General features: G+C 35.5%; 2 protein-coding genes across 8 annotated transcripts in view; both read right to left on the bottom strand.

Annotated features, from left to right (window-relative positions):
- LOC104815062 (5-methyltetrahydropteroyltriglutamate--homocysteine methyltransferase-like) overlaps positions 1-2,511 on the bottom strand; it is a 5,571-nt gene extending 3,060 nt beyond the window's left edge. Inside the window, exons 1-5 of the mRNA XM_010543361.2 lie at positions 2,140-2,511; positions 764-1,117; positions 588-675; positions 294-421; positions 5-182 (exon numbers count right to left, since the gene is read on the bottom strand). Coding sequence (XP_010541663.1) covers positions 5-182; positions 294-421; positions 588-675; positions 764-1,117; positions 2,140-2,417 — 1,026 coding nt within the window. The 5' untranslated portion in view covers positions 2,418-2,511. The remainder of the gene's footprint in view (positions 1-4; positions 183-293; positions 422-587; positions 676-763; positions 1,118-2,139) is intronic.
- A 2,103-nt stretch (positions 2,512-4,614) lies between these two features.
- LOC104815060 (increased DNA methylation 1-like) lies at positions 4,615-9,050 on the bottom strand. 7 transcript variants are annotated; one of them, XM_010543359.2, is made up of 10 exons: positions 8,738-9,050; positions 6,515-8,251; positions 6,297-6,426; positions 6,118-6,209; positions 5,826-6,049; positions 5,668-5,754; positions 5,458-5,557; positions 5,152-5,193; positions 4,980-5,049; positions 4,676-4,851 (listed from the first exon to the last, which is right to left on the bottom strand). In XM_010543359.2, the coding sequence occupies exons 1-10, from the start codon at positions 8,834-8,836 to the stop codon at positions 4,796-4,798; spliced, it is 2,637 nt and encodes an 878-aa protein (XP_010541661.1). In that variant the 5' UTR covers positions 8,837-9,050; the 3' UTR covers positions 4,676-4,795. The 7 variants fall into 7 exon arrangements, with proteins under 7 accessions (XP_010541657.1, XP_010541660.1, XP_010541662.1 ...); XM_010543355.1 differs by having other exon boundaries at positions 4,615-4,851; positions 4,980-5,193; XM_010543358.1 differs by having other exon boundaries at positions 4,615-4,846; positions 4,980-5,193.
- Between the last annotated feature and the right edge of the window lie 2,704 nt (positions 9,051-11,754).

The following is an 11,754-nucleotide window of genomic DNA, read 5'->3' as shown; positions in this document are numbered from 1 at the left end:
CAGCAGGAACATCCGCAAAGTACGTAGCAACAAGAACATTCAGCCCAGCCAACGATGACTCCATTTGAGAGTAGGCATCAGAGAATGCCTGTAATTGGTTGGTGTCCAGATCCATCACAAGTGCAGGCTCATCAAACTGAATCCATCTAGCTCCAGCAGATTTTAGCTTAGCCAAAACTTCTCTGACAGAACCAATCATCAAGAAACATTTTTAAAAATTTGAAGGACCATGAGATAACTCCATTGTACATTGAATAGATTTCATAGCAGTTGACCTCAAAAAGCATTCTTACTGGTAAACGGGAAGAATCTTGTTGATCAGAGAAAGAAGAGAGAATGATTTTTCAACACCCTTTGCTGGTTTTGACAGAAGCAAGTAAGTGACAGGACCAAGGAGAACAGGAATTGTGTCTATACCAAGCTGTAGCATCAAGAACAGAGGTCGGGTGGTCAATAATATAGAAAAAGACGAAACAGTTCCATGATAAGAAAACATTGCAATGCCCCCGATTATTACACTCCCAAATCAAAACTCATACAATAGCTCAAAAAAGGCAAAATATCTGTAAAGGTATCGACCAACTTACTGCTTTTGCCTCCATAAATTCACTCACAGCCTTGTGAGATGCATAAGAGAATTTGACATCAGGACCCAACTCAGGAACAATGTAATGGCTGTAAGAGAATATATCTTGTCATTAAAACCTGAAAAAGGAGCTTTACAGACATGGGAGGGTGAAAAGAAAGTAAGCCCGATACTTACTAATTCGTATCAAACCACTTGGTCATTTCCATTGCAGGGGCAGAAGCATTACCCCGTGCCATGGAAAAGTAAATATCAAATCCGACCTCACCACCTTCCCAGTCATATCTAGGTGGAACAGCCCCAAGCATGGCTGTGGTATCCAATACTTGGTCATAATATGAGAAGGTGTTGCTAGGAATATACTTGATTCCTGCCTCAGCCATTTGCTTCCATATGGATGCTCTAAGGTCAGCTGCAACCTTTTGCAATTCGTCAGCACTGCTCTTGCCATCCCAGAAGGACTCCAATGCAAACTTAAGTTCCCTCTTGGGCCCAATGCGGGGATATCCAACAATATGGGAAGACATTGTTCTATTCTTTCACAAGCAAGAGGTAACCCGGCTTACTTAAATGAAAAGTGATATAGCGACATAAATTACTTTGCTGAGTCCAGGGATTTCATGGATGCTGAATTGCTGATGCAAATGGATCATGAGAAAACATTTTTTCTTACAAACCACCAGAACAGAGAACAAAGGAAAATACTTCCTAGGAAATGGCATCGAAGGCTAATAAAAAAAAGGAACACTCTTTTGTTTCCCTCTCGCATCTTCTTCCTTCTCTAATCATCCAAAAGGGACATACTATACCAGATCCAACCGAAGGCGATAGAAACAAGACAAGAGAGCCACTTCACCGTACAAAGATATATCAAGACAAGAAGAAAGTCGCCCCAAGTGAACAAAGACTAACAAGTAAAACACAGAGAACAAACCCATTCATCAGTACGAGGGAAACAACGACACAGCATGAACCACGACCCACATCAATCCAACAGTAGACAAGCGGCATAAGAGAAAGATACAGAACAAGCATGTTAGTTTTCAACACTGGATAAAACAGAAGCAACGACTTAGGTAGTGATAGAACGGAAAAAAAGCATCAACCAAAGCAAATTGAAACCGAGAAAATAAATCCAGCAAAACAATGGAGAAGACGAATACGAAGAAGACAGCGAATAACACATGAAAACATTTCCAGTACCGATTCTGTGAGCGTGCCGCAACCGCAATTTTCATTACCAAAAACGAATACAGAGTAACTACCCAAAAAGGGAAGACAAAAAAAGAAGACATGCACGAAAAGAGACAATAAGCCCCACACAGAAGACGAGTTTCAGAGATAACAGGCTTCTTCCCCTTTCCTCCATTTTCTCGCTAAAACAACAGAAACCCAATTGACATCGCAAATGACAAAAGCAAAAATTAAACAAATGAATAAAACAAGCAGCAACATCACCGCAGTGGAAGCGAATTCCAATGGAAAATACGAAAATATGAAATCGAAGGAAAACACAAATGTGCATCGATGGAGAAGAAGAATACGAAGAAGACCTGGCGCCGAAGAATCCGCGTCGGAGAGAACCCTGTCGGAGAGAGCCCTGCCGCAGAGAGCCCTGTCGGAGAGAGCCCTGTCGGAGAGATCCTTGTCGGAGAGATCCCTGTCGGAGGGAGTGGCGAGTGGAAGCAGAGCCAGAGAGAAACGGAGAAGGAGAAGGAGAAGGAGAAGGAGAAGGAGAAGGAGCGGAAGGAGAAGAAGAAGAAGGAAGAGAACGAGAGCGCTTGGAAGAAGCAGAAAACGGCGAGAGTTTCTTCAGAGGGGCCTGACCCATTTTTATACCCTTGGGTATCTCCGTCTCCAATTCTATTCTATTCTCAGGCCGGGGGAGGAGGAGGAGGAGGAGGAGGAGGAGGAGAGGTTCTGCGAATTCAAATTTGTTTTTCCAGTTTTTATATTGATTATATTTTTTAAATTATTTTTGTTGTATTTATCCGATTTGCTGGCCTCTTTTGCCGGGCTGGGGCTCCCGGTCATTTTGTTAACAAATTTCCGGACTTTGTAAGTTAAACCAAATTCAAATTATTATTAGAGGAAATTAGGGACCAACAAAAAAAAACTATTAACTATTTTATTTACATAAAAAATTTATTTAAAATTTATTATAATAAATCTGTATGAATTATTATTTTGTAGAAAAAAACCATTTTAAAAATAATATTTTATTTTATATTTTAATAAAAAAATCAAATCTAAATTATTCAAAAAATATTCTATTTAATTTTTGTTATAAAAATTTAGAAAACATAATATTTATTTAAATATATCATATTATAATATTTAAAATTTATATAAACTTTATAAACATCATTCTTTATATAATATATTTGTATAGAAATACTATATTTAAAATAAAATATAATTTATTAATTGTAAATATTATATTTAAAATTTTTATTTTATTGATTCTTAAAACCAAAAATACCAATGAAATGAAGATCTATCTACATATATAAATCAACCGGTATATATGGTCGTGAATCCGTGATAATAAGAGTACTATTAATACTAGAATGAAATTAAATAACACTTTTTTTTATATAATTTTAACTATATGAGTAACTTTATTTTAAATAAAAGGGAGAATTAGGGGTGTCAATTTGGGTTCGAGGCCCGAAGTCCGGTCTGGTCTAGTCAAAAAATTAGCAGGTTTCGGACTTAAATTTCTCGGTCCGAAAAAAATCGGACTTTCGGATCGGACTCGAATCGGGTTTCGGGTTCGAGTCGAGCTTCGGGTTCGAGTCGGACTTCGGATTTAACTACTTAGGTCTAAAAAAAATCGGACCGAGTCGAGCCCGAAACCTTCGGACCGAATGCGGACTCGGACCGGATCGGACCAGACCGGCCCAATTTACACCCCTAGAAAAAATATCCAAAAAAAATCTTATATTTTTATTTTATCTCAATTAAAATCATATATTTTTTTCATCTTAAAAAACATATACAATTACTTTATTCTTAAAAAACCTATGTTAAAGTTTTTAATCAAAAAAATTATGTCGTCTACATAACAAACGAAAATCCTATATGGTATTAAAAATTCTCCAACTCATTGTCACGTCACCGCCACATAATATTAAAAATTAATAAAATAAATAAAATAAATAAATAAATACAAAAATAAATAAATATATATATATATACATATACATATATATATATGTATATATTATAACTAATAAATATATATCGTCCAAAATATATTTACAATTTAAAAAAATATATCTTTTAAAAAATTTATCCATTAGTTCTATAAAATCAAACAAAAAATTAAATAAATATATAAAATAATAAATATAATAAAAATATAGAAAATAAAATGAATAATGAATAAAGTAAAGTTTTTATGTGGCGGTGATGTGGCAATGAGTTGGATATTTTTCAATGTCACGTAGGATTTCTATTTATCTACATGGAGGGTAGAGTTTTTTTTAACCAAACACTTAAAAATAAATGATTTTTTATAATAAATTAATTGTACAAGTTTTTTAGGATAAAAAGAAGTGTAGGATTTAAATTAAAATAAAATAATGGTTATTCTCCCTAAATAAAATGATAAAATATATAATAATTTTGTATGATTTTTTATATTTTCTTATAAATACATTGTTAATCTTTAACTTATCAACTGTTATATCTGGCTTTTTATTATCTCTAATAAATCTATCACATCGATATATTGATCTATATATAATAATAAAGTCAGATATCCAAAATTTTAAGATATGATTTCAAATTTGAACCTCGAATCAAATATACGAAATGTTAATCATTAAATCACGTTTTAATAGTTAATTTTTTTTATTATATTTAATATTTGTATTATAATATCTTTCTCTATCTTGTTATGGAATATTTAATCTAGTATAATTTATGATTAGCAAAATTTAACTAATGAACAAACTACGCGTTCCAAAATTTTAGATTGGCGTGTAAAACATAAGGCAAGAGTGAATAAACGAGGCGTTCCAAAAACCGAACAGCGGTTTACGAACTTATTACGGATTGGACAGAAGGGATCGGACAATCCACGCCATTTATGTGGTCACTTCAAAACAGATTACGCCTACAAAATTTGGTAGACGCATCATCATTTATCAATAAAAACCAATCAACCTACGTATACGTTTGAAAATAACAGACGAAACGCCCTCAAGACATGATGCCCCCAATGTCTTGTTCTTTGCTGTTTCTCTTCTCAAGCTTCTCTACATGAAAAAACAAAGCAAAACCTTAAGCAATTCGATGCGCCATCTCGGGCATATATATGACGATAAATTTATGTTTATTTTTACCAGCGAAGAAGGAGACGAGGACAGAGAACTCGGGGACATACCATTGGGTGATGGGGTTGAAACTAGGAGAGGGTTCTTCTGATAAAGAGTTTTGTGGCACATCACTGTATCCTGAAAATCCAAGAAAGTGTAGCTCAATAAGCTTTTCCTCTCTGAATCCGTCATCTCTGAAAACCCAAATGAGTTTATCCAAGTGTTGAGCACGCAACGAACCGACGGCAAAACCAGTCTCTCTACTCCTAATTCTCTCAGCTTCTGCATATACAGACCGTATTCAAGAACACAGTTAAGAGATCGATAGATACGAAAAAGCAACCTTAGCTTATATCCTTCTTGAATACAGAAAAACACCCTGGATTCGTATAACCTATATCTGAATTCTTAAATAGTGATAAAGATAAGGGCATTCTCTGAATATTTCAGTAGAACAGAGGAAACGAACGAATTGAGGCAAGAAAATTTCAGTAGGACATCTATCCAAGAAGGAAGCAACGCAATATAGGTAAAATTCAGTAGTACCTCTTCAAGTTTGTCCATCAAAATTCGACACATTCCATGACGACGATATTGGAACCTCGTAGCAACAATAGGAATCTCTGCGGCGTTTTTTCCAAATATTCTGGAAAAGTAAAGCCAAAACCAATGAAAAGAAATCAAATTAGAGTATCTGTTCACTCACAAAATTTGGACAGTTTTATCGTTCGATCTATCATCTCACGAGATTGTTACCTAATTGCAGCCACTGCTATTAGCTCATCGTTTCTTTCGAGAAGAATTGTGTAGAATCCCGTGAAGTTTAAGCGTCTGAGTTTTGAGCTGCAAGAGTTTGAAGTTACGGGTTTTGGTCGGGCAAATCTATTCAAAGCAATATGATTGTAAGAGCTCACCTCCTGCTGAAAACGACATCTCTGATGATATCTCCCTGAGATTGAGTTTCATCGACCGGCTCAAAACACTCGTGCATGATATCAACGGCTAGGTTTAGCTTGCTTTCATACTCATGATTGAGATTGGCTATGTCTGATTTCAGGGTTTTCATCAATGTCCATGTTAGATTGTCTGAACCCACCAGTGTTTGTATCCCAACCAGCTTCTGAAGGCGCTCGAATATCTGCGAAAGTACAGAAATTAATTGTCACGTAAAATGATCTTTATCTTTGTAAGAACTAGTTGACACACCTCTTTACATTCGTCTCTGCAGAACCAGTTCTCTCCCTTGTCCTTCTCTGACATGTTATCTACGCCTCGGTTAGGCAGGCAAGAAACATGACCTGTAACGAGAAGAAACTGTTAGAAAAAACGTCGAGGAACTCATCTGTTTACAAGGGATTCACATTTTGTTGAAATAAAGTCCTCACATTCACGCTCACATTGATGGCATCTGATAAATTGATCTTCCTTGGAATGGCAGATATCTTGCTTTAGATTCACTTTCCCACATATCTCGCAAAAGCACATCGGACAGAACCAGTCATCATCAGGAACATCCTATGAAAACCGAGAAACTTAGGAAACCGGTATAAACTTATTCAAGATTTGATCCAACACATGGAACAAGATAAAGAGAAATTTATACCTCTAACCTGACGCAATCTTTATGATATGCAGATGGGCATCCGTCGCATAGAAGCAAATCGCCGCCATAGAGACAAAGAGAACAAACATCATCATTCTCTCCTTGACGCCATTTTCTTCTCGAAGAACCGTCTTTCTCCATTCTCTCTCTCACCTCATTGGCCTCCATCTGGCAATCCAAAAGAGATCTTCCGTCTTCTAAGAAGATTTCTGCCGCTGGGGTTTGGTGTTCTTTACCAGCGTGAAGGGAAAAACTTCGTATAGTCATGATTTCACTGCAGCAACCACATTTGATGCCATCATGGCCGATTTTCCCTTCTTTCGTTGTAATTTGATCCATTCCATAGCAGTAAATTTTCCCCTCCAGTGGAATCACGTTGTTGTCTATTAACCAAGAAAGCACGGTTCTCGGATCTTGGTATGTAGAATGCTGAGTTGAGCCCTGACACAATCTTTTTCTCGGGAGTAGGATACGAATTCTACCTCGGTTATCGTTGAGATAATGGCTCGGTTCCACGACCGTTCTTGATTTCTTTCTAGATTTCGCATCCACAATTCTATCTGAAAACTTCGAGCTGATCTTTTGTTGGGGAGAGTCGCATCGAAAGCTTGGAGAATCACTCTTTCGCTTTCTTTTCAGATTTCTGATTTCTTGAACTTCACTGGCTTCATTCTTCGAATGCCTACTTTTCAAGTATTTTCTACATGCTTGTTTAAGGGTATAGACGCAGCATTTACCACATGGTGAAGTGTACCTCGAGAGGCATTTTCTTCCATAAAATATCTTTGAAAATTGCCATCCGATAGCAAAAAGATGTGTTTTCACTTTATCTTTCAAAGTCTGGATTTTCAGATCTTTCTTGTTACACTCTCTATTGTTGATCTCCAAATAGGCCTCTATAGTATCAACAATGTGCTCATCTTCGCCATCGTTTGTAGCAGACAAACTTGGTTGGAAGCTGTCTTCTATATTGTAAGGCAAAACCTGATTCTTGTCATTCTCCATCCGAGTTTTCTCGCTATGTGCGTGGGAATTTCCTGGATTCTCGTTATTAAAACATTCTCGAGAATATCTTGTATCATTGAGTTCTTGAAGGAAATGATCTATGGTGATTATTAGATTATCTTGGATAACTTCAAGTACCAGGTCTTCCCACAATAATCTCTTACAACAAGTCCACTCGCCAATCTCGTCGAAACCAGGTTTAACTCTTATATCATACCACAATTGCTCCATCGAGACAGGAATAAAGTTCTCCTTCTCGTGCTTCTCGATCAACTCAATAACCAACCAAGTCCCACGCTGATGCCACACCTCAGTAATCTCATCCCAATCCTGAGAAATACGCAAAGAGTCAATCCCGACATTCATCACATCGCCCAAATCGGGAAAGAAGATCTTCCATTCTTCAGAACCATCTTTGTGGTCGAGGATTACACCTTCCCACCACGCTTCAACGTGATACACATCAACGCATAGTCCATATCGAAGGTCATGTTTATCAAACAGAATTTTTGGAGACGGTGGTCTTATAGATCCACGGTAACCATCAAAGGAGGAGGGTTTGGCGATTCTTGCCCCTTCTACTACCTTTGAGACAGATACTGTCTGGACGACATTATCCCCGCCATTTTCAGACAGGAGGTGATCATATCTGATATGACGGGCTTGCTTTTCTAGTGCAGTTACGGTTCCAGAGTGCCAAGAACCGAGGAACCCATCTTCGAAACTCCTCACCTGCTCAATTCAACACTCCAAGTTCTAATTACCAAAAAAAAAACACTCCAAGTTCTTACCATGTGGTATTGCAGTGAAAATTCAAAATTATCATGAATATATAGCAGAGATCAAGCCAGAATTTGAATAGCAAAGCATATAAAATCCGACAAGGTTCATTTCAAATAAAAATCAAAAGAACGAGAGAAAATTTGGGCAGAAAGAGGAAGAACAAGATGACGGAGTACAACGCAGATGATATTGCAAAGCCGAAAATGTGCAGATTCTGAGAGTACTGATTCCAAAATTGAAGAACATATAGAAATGCTACTTATTCGGAAAACTTTAGTAAGCTGAAAATACTAGAACCCTAGAAAAATTTAACCAACTACAAACAGAAAAAAAGGGAAATCATTATCCGGGAAAATTCACAACCAATAAACCCTAATTTCTTTTTTTTCCCAAAAAAAAAACAGAAGATGAACCCAGTTAGTATCCAAATTTCACCTCTACTTTTTCACCGACAAGCAGCTTTCTCCGATCACGCTTTTTCTTGTACTTCCCCCTCTTCGAGACAAAGTTAGGATTTTTCTGGTTTGCCTCCATTGAAATTCTTCAGAATCCCTCCTTGGCCTATTCAGAACAAAACCTCGTGTGCAACAAAACCAAGAAATCAATCGAGAGAAAATGAAGGAAAATCTCCTTGGATATCATTCCCGGAGAAGCCAAATGCGGCTCCTTTACGACAGCTTTCTCCTCAAGTAACACGAACTCAAAACCTCTTTCTATTCATGCAATTGCAAACCGAAACCTCGCCAGAACAAATCGCAGCCGTCGATTTTAGAGGGTTTTTTTGGGATACAAAAGGTTGTTCAAAACAAAAAGGAAAATCTGGGAGACAGAATCCTGTGAGGACGTGTGTACAGTGATATGGTAAGTTTAAATTTGTTACCACTATTGACCGTTGGATCTCTTCCTCCGTTAGTCGTCCAAGGGATTGTATTTACAACATATCCTAAGGGGTTCAACTGATTTGATTCGCTTTGACTTTTTTTTTAATAATTGATATAATTATATCTTCAATTTGTCAAAATTAATTAAATATTTTAGTTTCCAATTTAACGTATAAATTTCTGAATGTGTCGATAAATTCCAAATCAATTCAATACTCTATATTTATTTATTAAACGAAAATATCAGTCGAAAGTACACTGTCACAGACAGTCGATTTTGCCATGGATGGCACCTCAACAACTTTAAAAAAAAAAATACCAAATCATCATTGATTAGGAAGGACATTAGGAGCACAAAGAAATGTAACGCTAATGCTATGAACATATCGTCTTTTCCGAATACTCCAAAGACAAGATCAAGAACAAAGAAGTTACAATGTGATCTAAATGGATTCATTCTCAAATGTTTAGATTAAGAATACAACAATATAAAAAACATCACCTTAATCTCAAATTATTTTGGGGCAGTTGCATAAATTCTTCGTTTTCACTTATTTCGATTTTTGTTTAAACCTTTTGAGATTTGTATCACCTTTAAAATCGTTACTAACGACTTGTTGCCAATTAAATCCGTTGGATATGTTCATATTATTCATCCATGATTAACTTTCAATTTTATACCAAAAATTTCAAACTTAATAACTTTCAGAATATACAACCAAATCATGCTATTATACATCATTAGAAAGATAGTTTCGATATCTACAAAATGATATCAAGAACATGCAATTCCGATAACGGTACAGAAAGTTATAACCAAAATAATATCATTATATCAATGACTTTTCAAAATCAGAAAACCAAATCCGAAACTCCGGCGAACCATGTCTCCTTAAAAAAATTATTCTCTACGCGGTACATACGGTTAAATGGAATATATCCTCTTAGGATAGGACGGGCATACCTCACTGGAACTGTGACAACTCATTCCCGAAAATATTAGATAAAACGAAAAAATCGTGATCGGGGTCTAAAGGATTGAATATTAAAATTACTGATGCACTCAGATGTCATCAAAATCAGTTCTTTTCATTCAAGGAAATCTGACTACTACAATATAGAGATAGTTGCAGTAAAACCCAGACGCACCACACTCCCCCTGAGTGTTAGCTCTCCTATGACACGAAATCTACTGATTCAACACACAATCCGTGTGAATCTCCACTCTCACGTTCTAGGTTTGTTCAGATTACTATTGAGAACTTCCCCTCAGAACGATCTCACTCACCAGAAATAAAAACATAAAGAACAAAAAATCTTGTACTCTCTATCTCCAAGATTCCATCTTTATCTATTCCACAAAATCAGCTTTAGAATCTTCTCAGATCTACCTGCAATAACAACCTTAATAAATATTGATCACTTAATAAATATTGTGATCTAAAAATCCCGAATAGGCTTTTAAAATAGTTTTAGAAGCTTAGTAAAAGTTAGAGATCAAATAAAAATGGAGTTTGGCTAAATGTTGGACTTTACTTAGAATGCAAGAGAGTAGTTTTAGCATAATTTAAAACCCGAAAAATTTGTTTCCCAACAAAAAAGTCTACAATGACTCTTGAGAAACCTAAGATTGATCTTATATGCTGATACAAAAATTATTTTACAAACCTTTTTTCCTTAAGAACGTAAATTACGAAATAAAATACGAATTTTAAATTACGATCATGATTATGTGAATTATTAAAATATAACAAATTATAACTAAGGAAATATAAAACCTAATATGAAATATTATTATATGAACTCTCTAACATTAACAATAACAATCATATATATATATGTATATATATAACACATGAAATGTGAATACAAATATTAATAAATATAAAAGTTTGTGCGTAAGGATATTAAGTGGGCATTATAAAAAATACCCTTATTTTGCTATTTTTACTTTAAGACATACCCTTTTTCAGTTGTGATCATGTGATCCATGTGACCCGAAATATAGTGTGGTCACATATTGATCTCATTACTCATAACGTTAAATTTATGAAGTTTTAATCAAATGATTAGTAAGATATACAAGATATGATCATAATAAATTAGTGTGATACCAAAAATTTAACGTTATAATTAATAAAATCAAAATGTGACCACACTATATTTTGGATCATATGGGTCATATGGTCACAGCTGGAAAATGGTATGTGTTAAGAATAGCAAAATAAGAGTATTTTTGATATAATGCCATATTAAGTGGACAAAAGTATAAGTAGATAATCTCATATATATATATGCAAGTCTATATGCAAGTCTAAACATTGTACTAAGGACGAGGCACAAAGTATTATTTCTTTCTATACAAAGCACAACATTAAAATATGTATATAATTAGGGATGTCAATTAAATCCGAAGTCCGAAATCCGGCTTGAGCCCGCCCAAAAAAATTAAAGACATGAACCTAATAATATAGATCCGATAAATAAATGGGTGGGTCGGTCCGACAAAAAAAAAATCAGATCCGAATCAAGTTCGGCCCGATACCCGTCCGACCCAGCCATTTAGCCCAA

The sequence above is a fragment of the Tarenaya hassleriana genome, unplaced genomic scaffold (genome assembly GCF_000463585.1).
Source record: "Tarenaya hassleriana unplaced genomic scaffold, ASM46358v1 Cleome22, whole genome shotgun sequence".
Lineage (NCBI taxonomy): Eukaryota > Viridiplantae > Streptophyta > Magnoliopsida > Brassicales > Cleomaceae > Tarenaya > Tarenaya hassleriana.
The sequence above is the reverse complement of the archived record's forward strand: the minus strand, read 5'-3'. Positions and strand labels throughout refer to the sequence as shown.

Bases quoted from the DNA above. Each gene is read 5' to 3' on its own strand.
- LOC104815060 (XM_010543355.1), bottom strand. From the start codon at position 8,836: ATGGAGGCAAACCAGAAAAATCCTAACTTTGTCTCGAAGAGGGGGAAG. The intron at 5,558-5,667 runs GTAACAATCTCG...TTACTTTTCCAG, and splicing joins ATAGCAGTGGCTGCAATTAG to AATATTTGGAAAAAACGCCG. The intron at 5,194-5,457 runs GTACTACTGAAT...CTGTATATGCAG, and splicing joins TGATGGACAAACTTGAAGAG to AAGCTGAGAGAATTAGGAGT.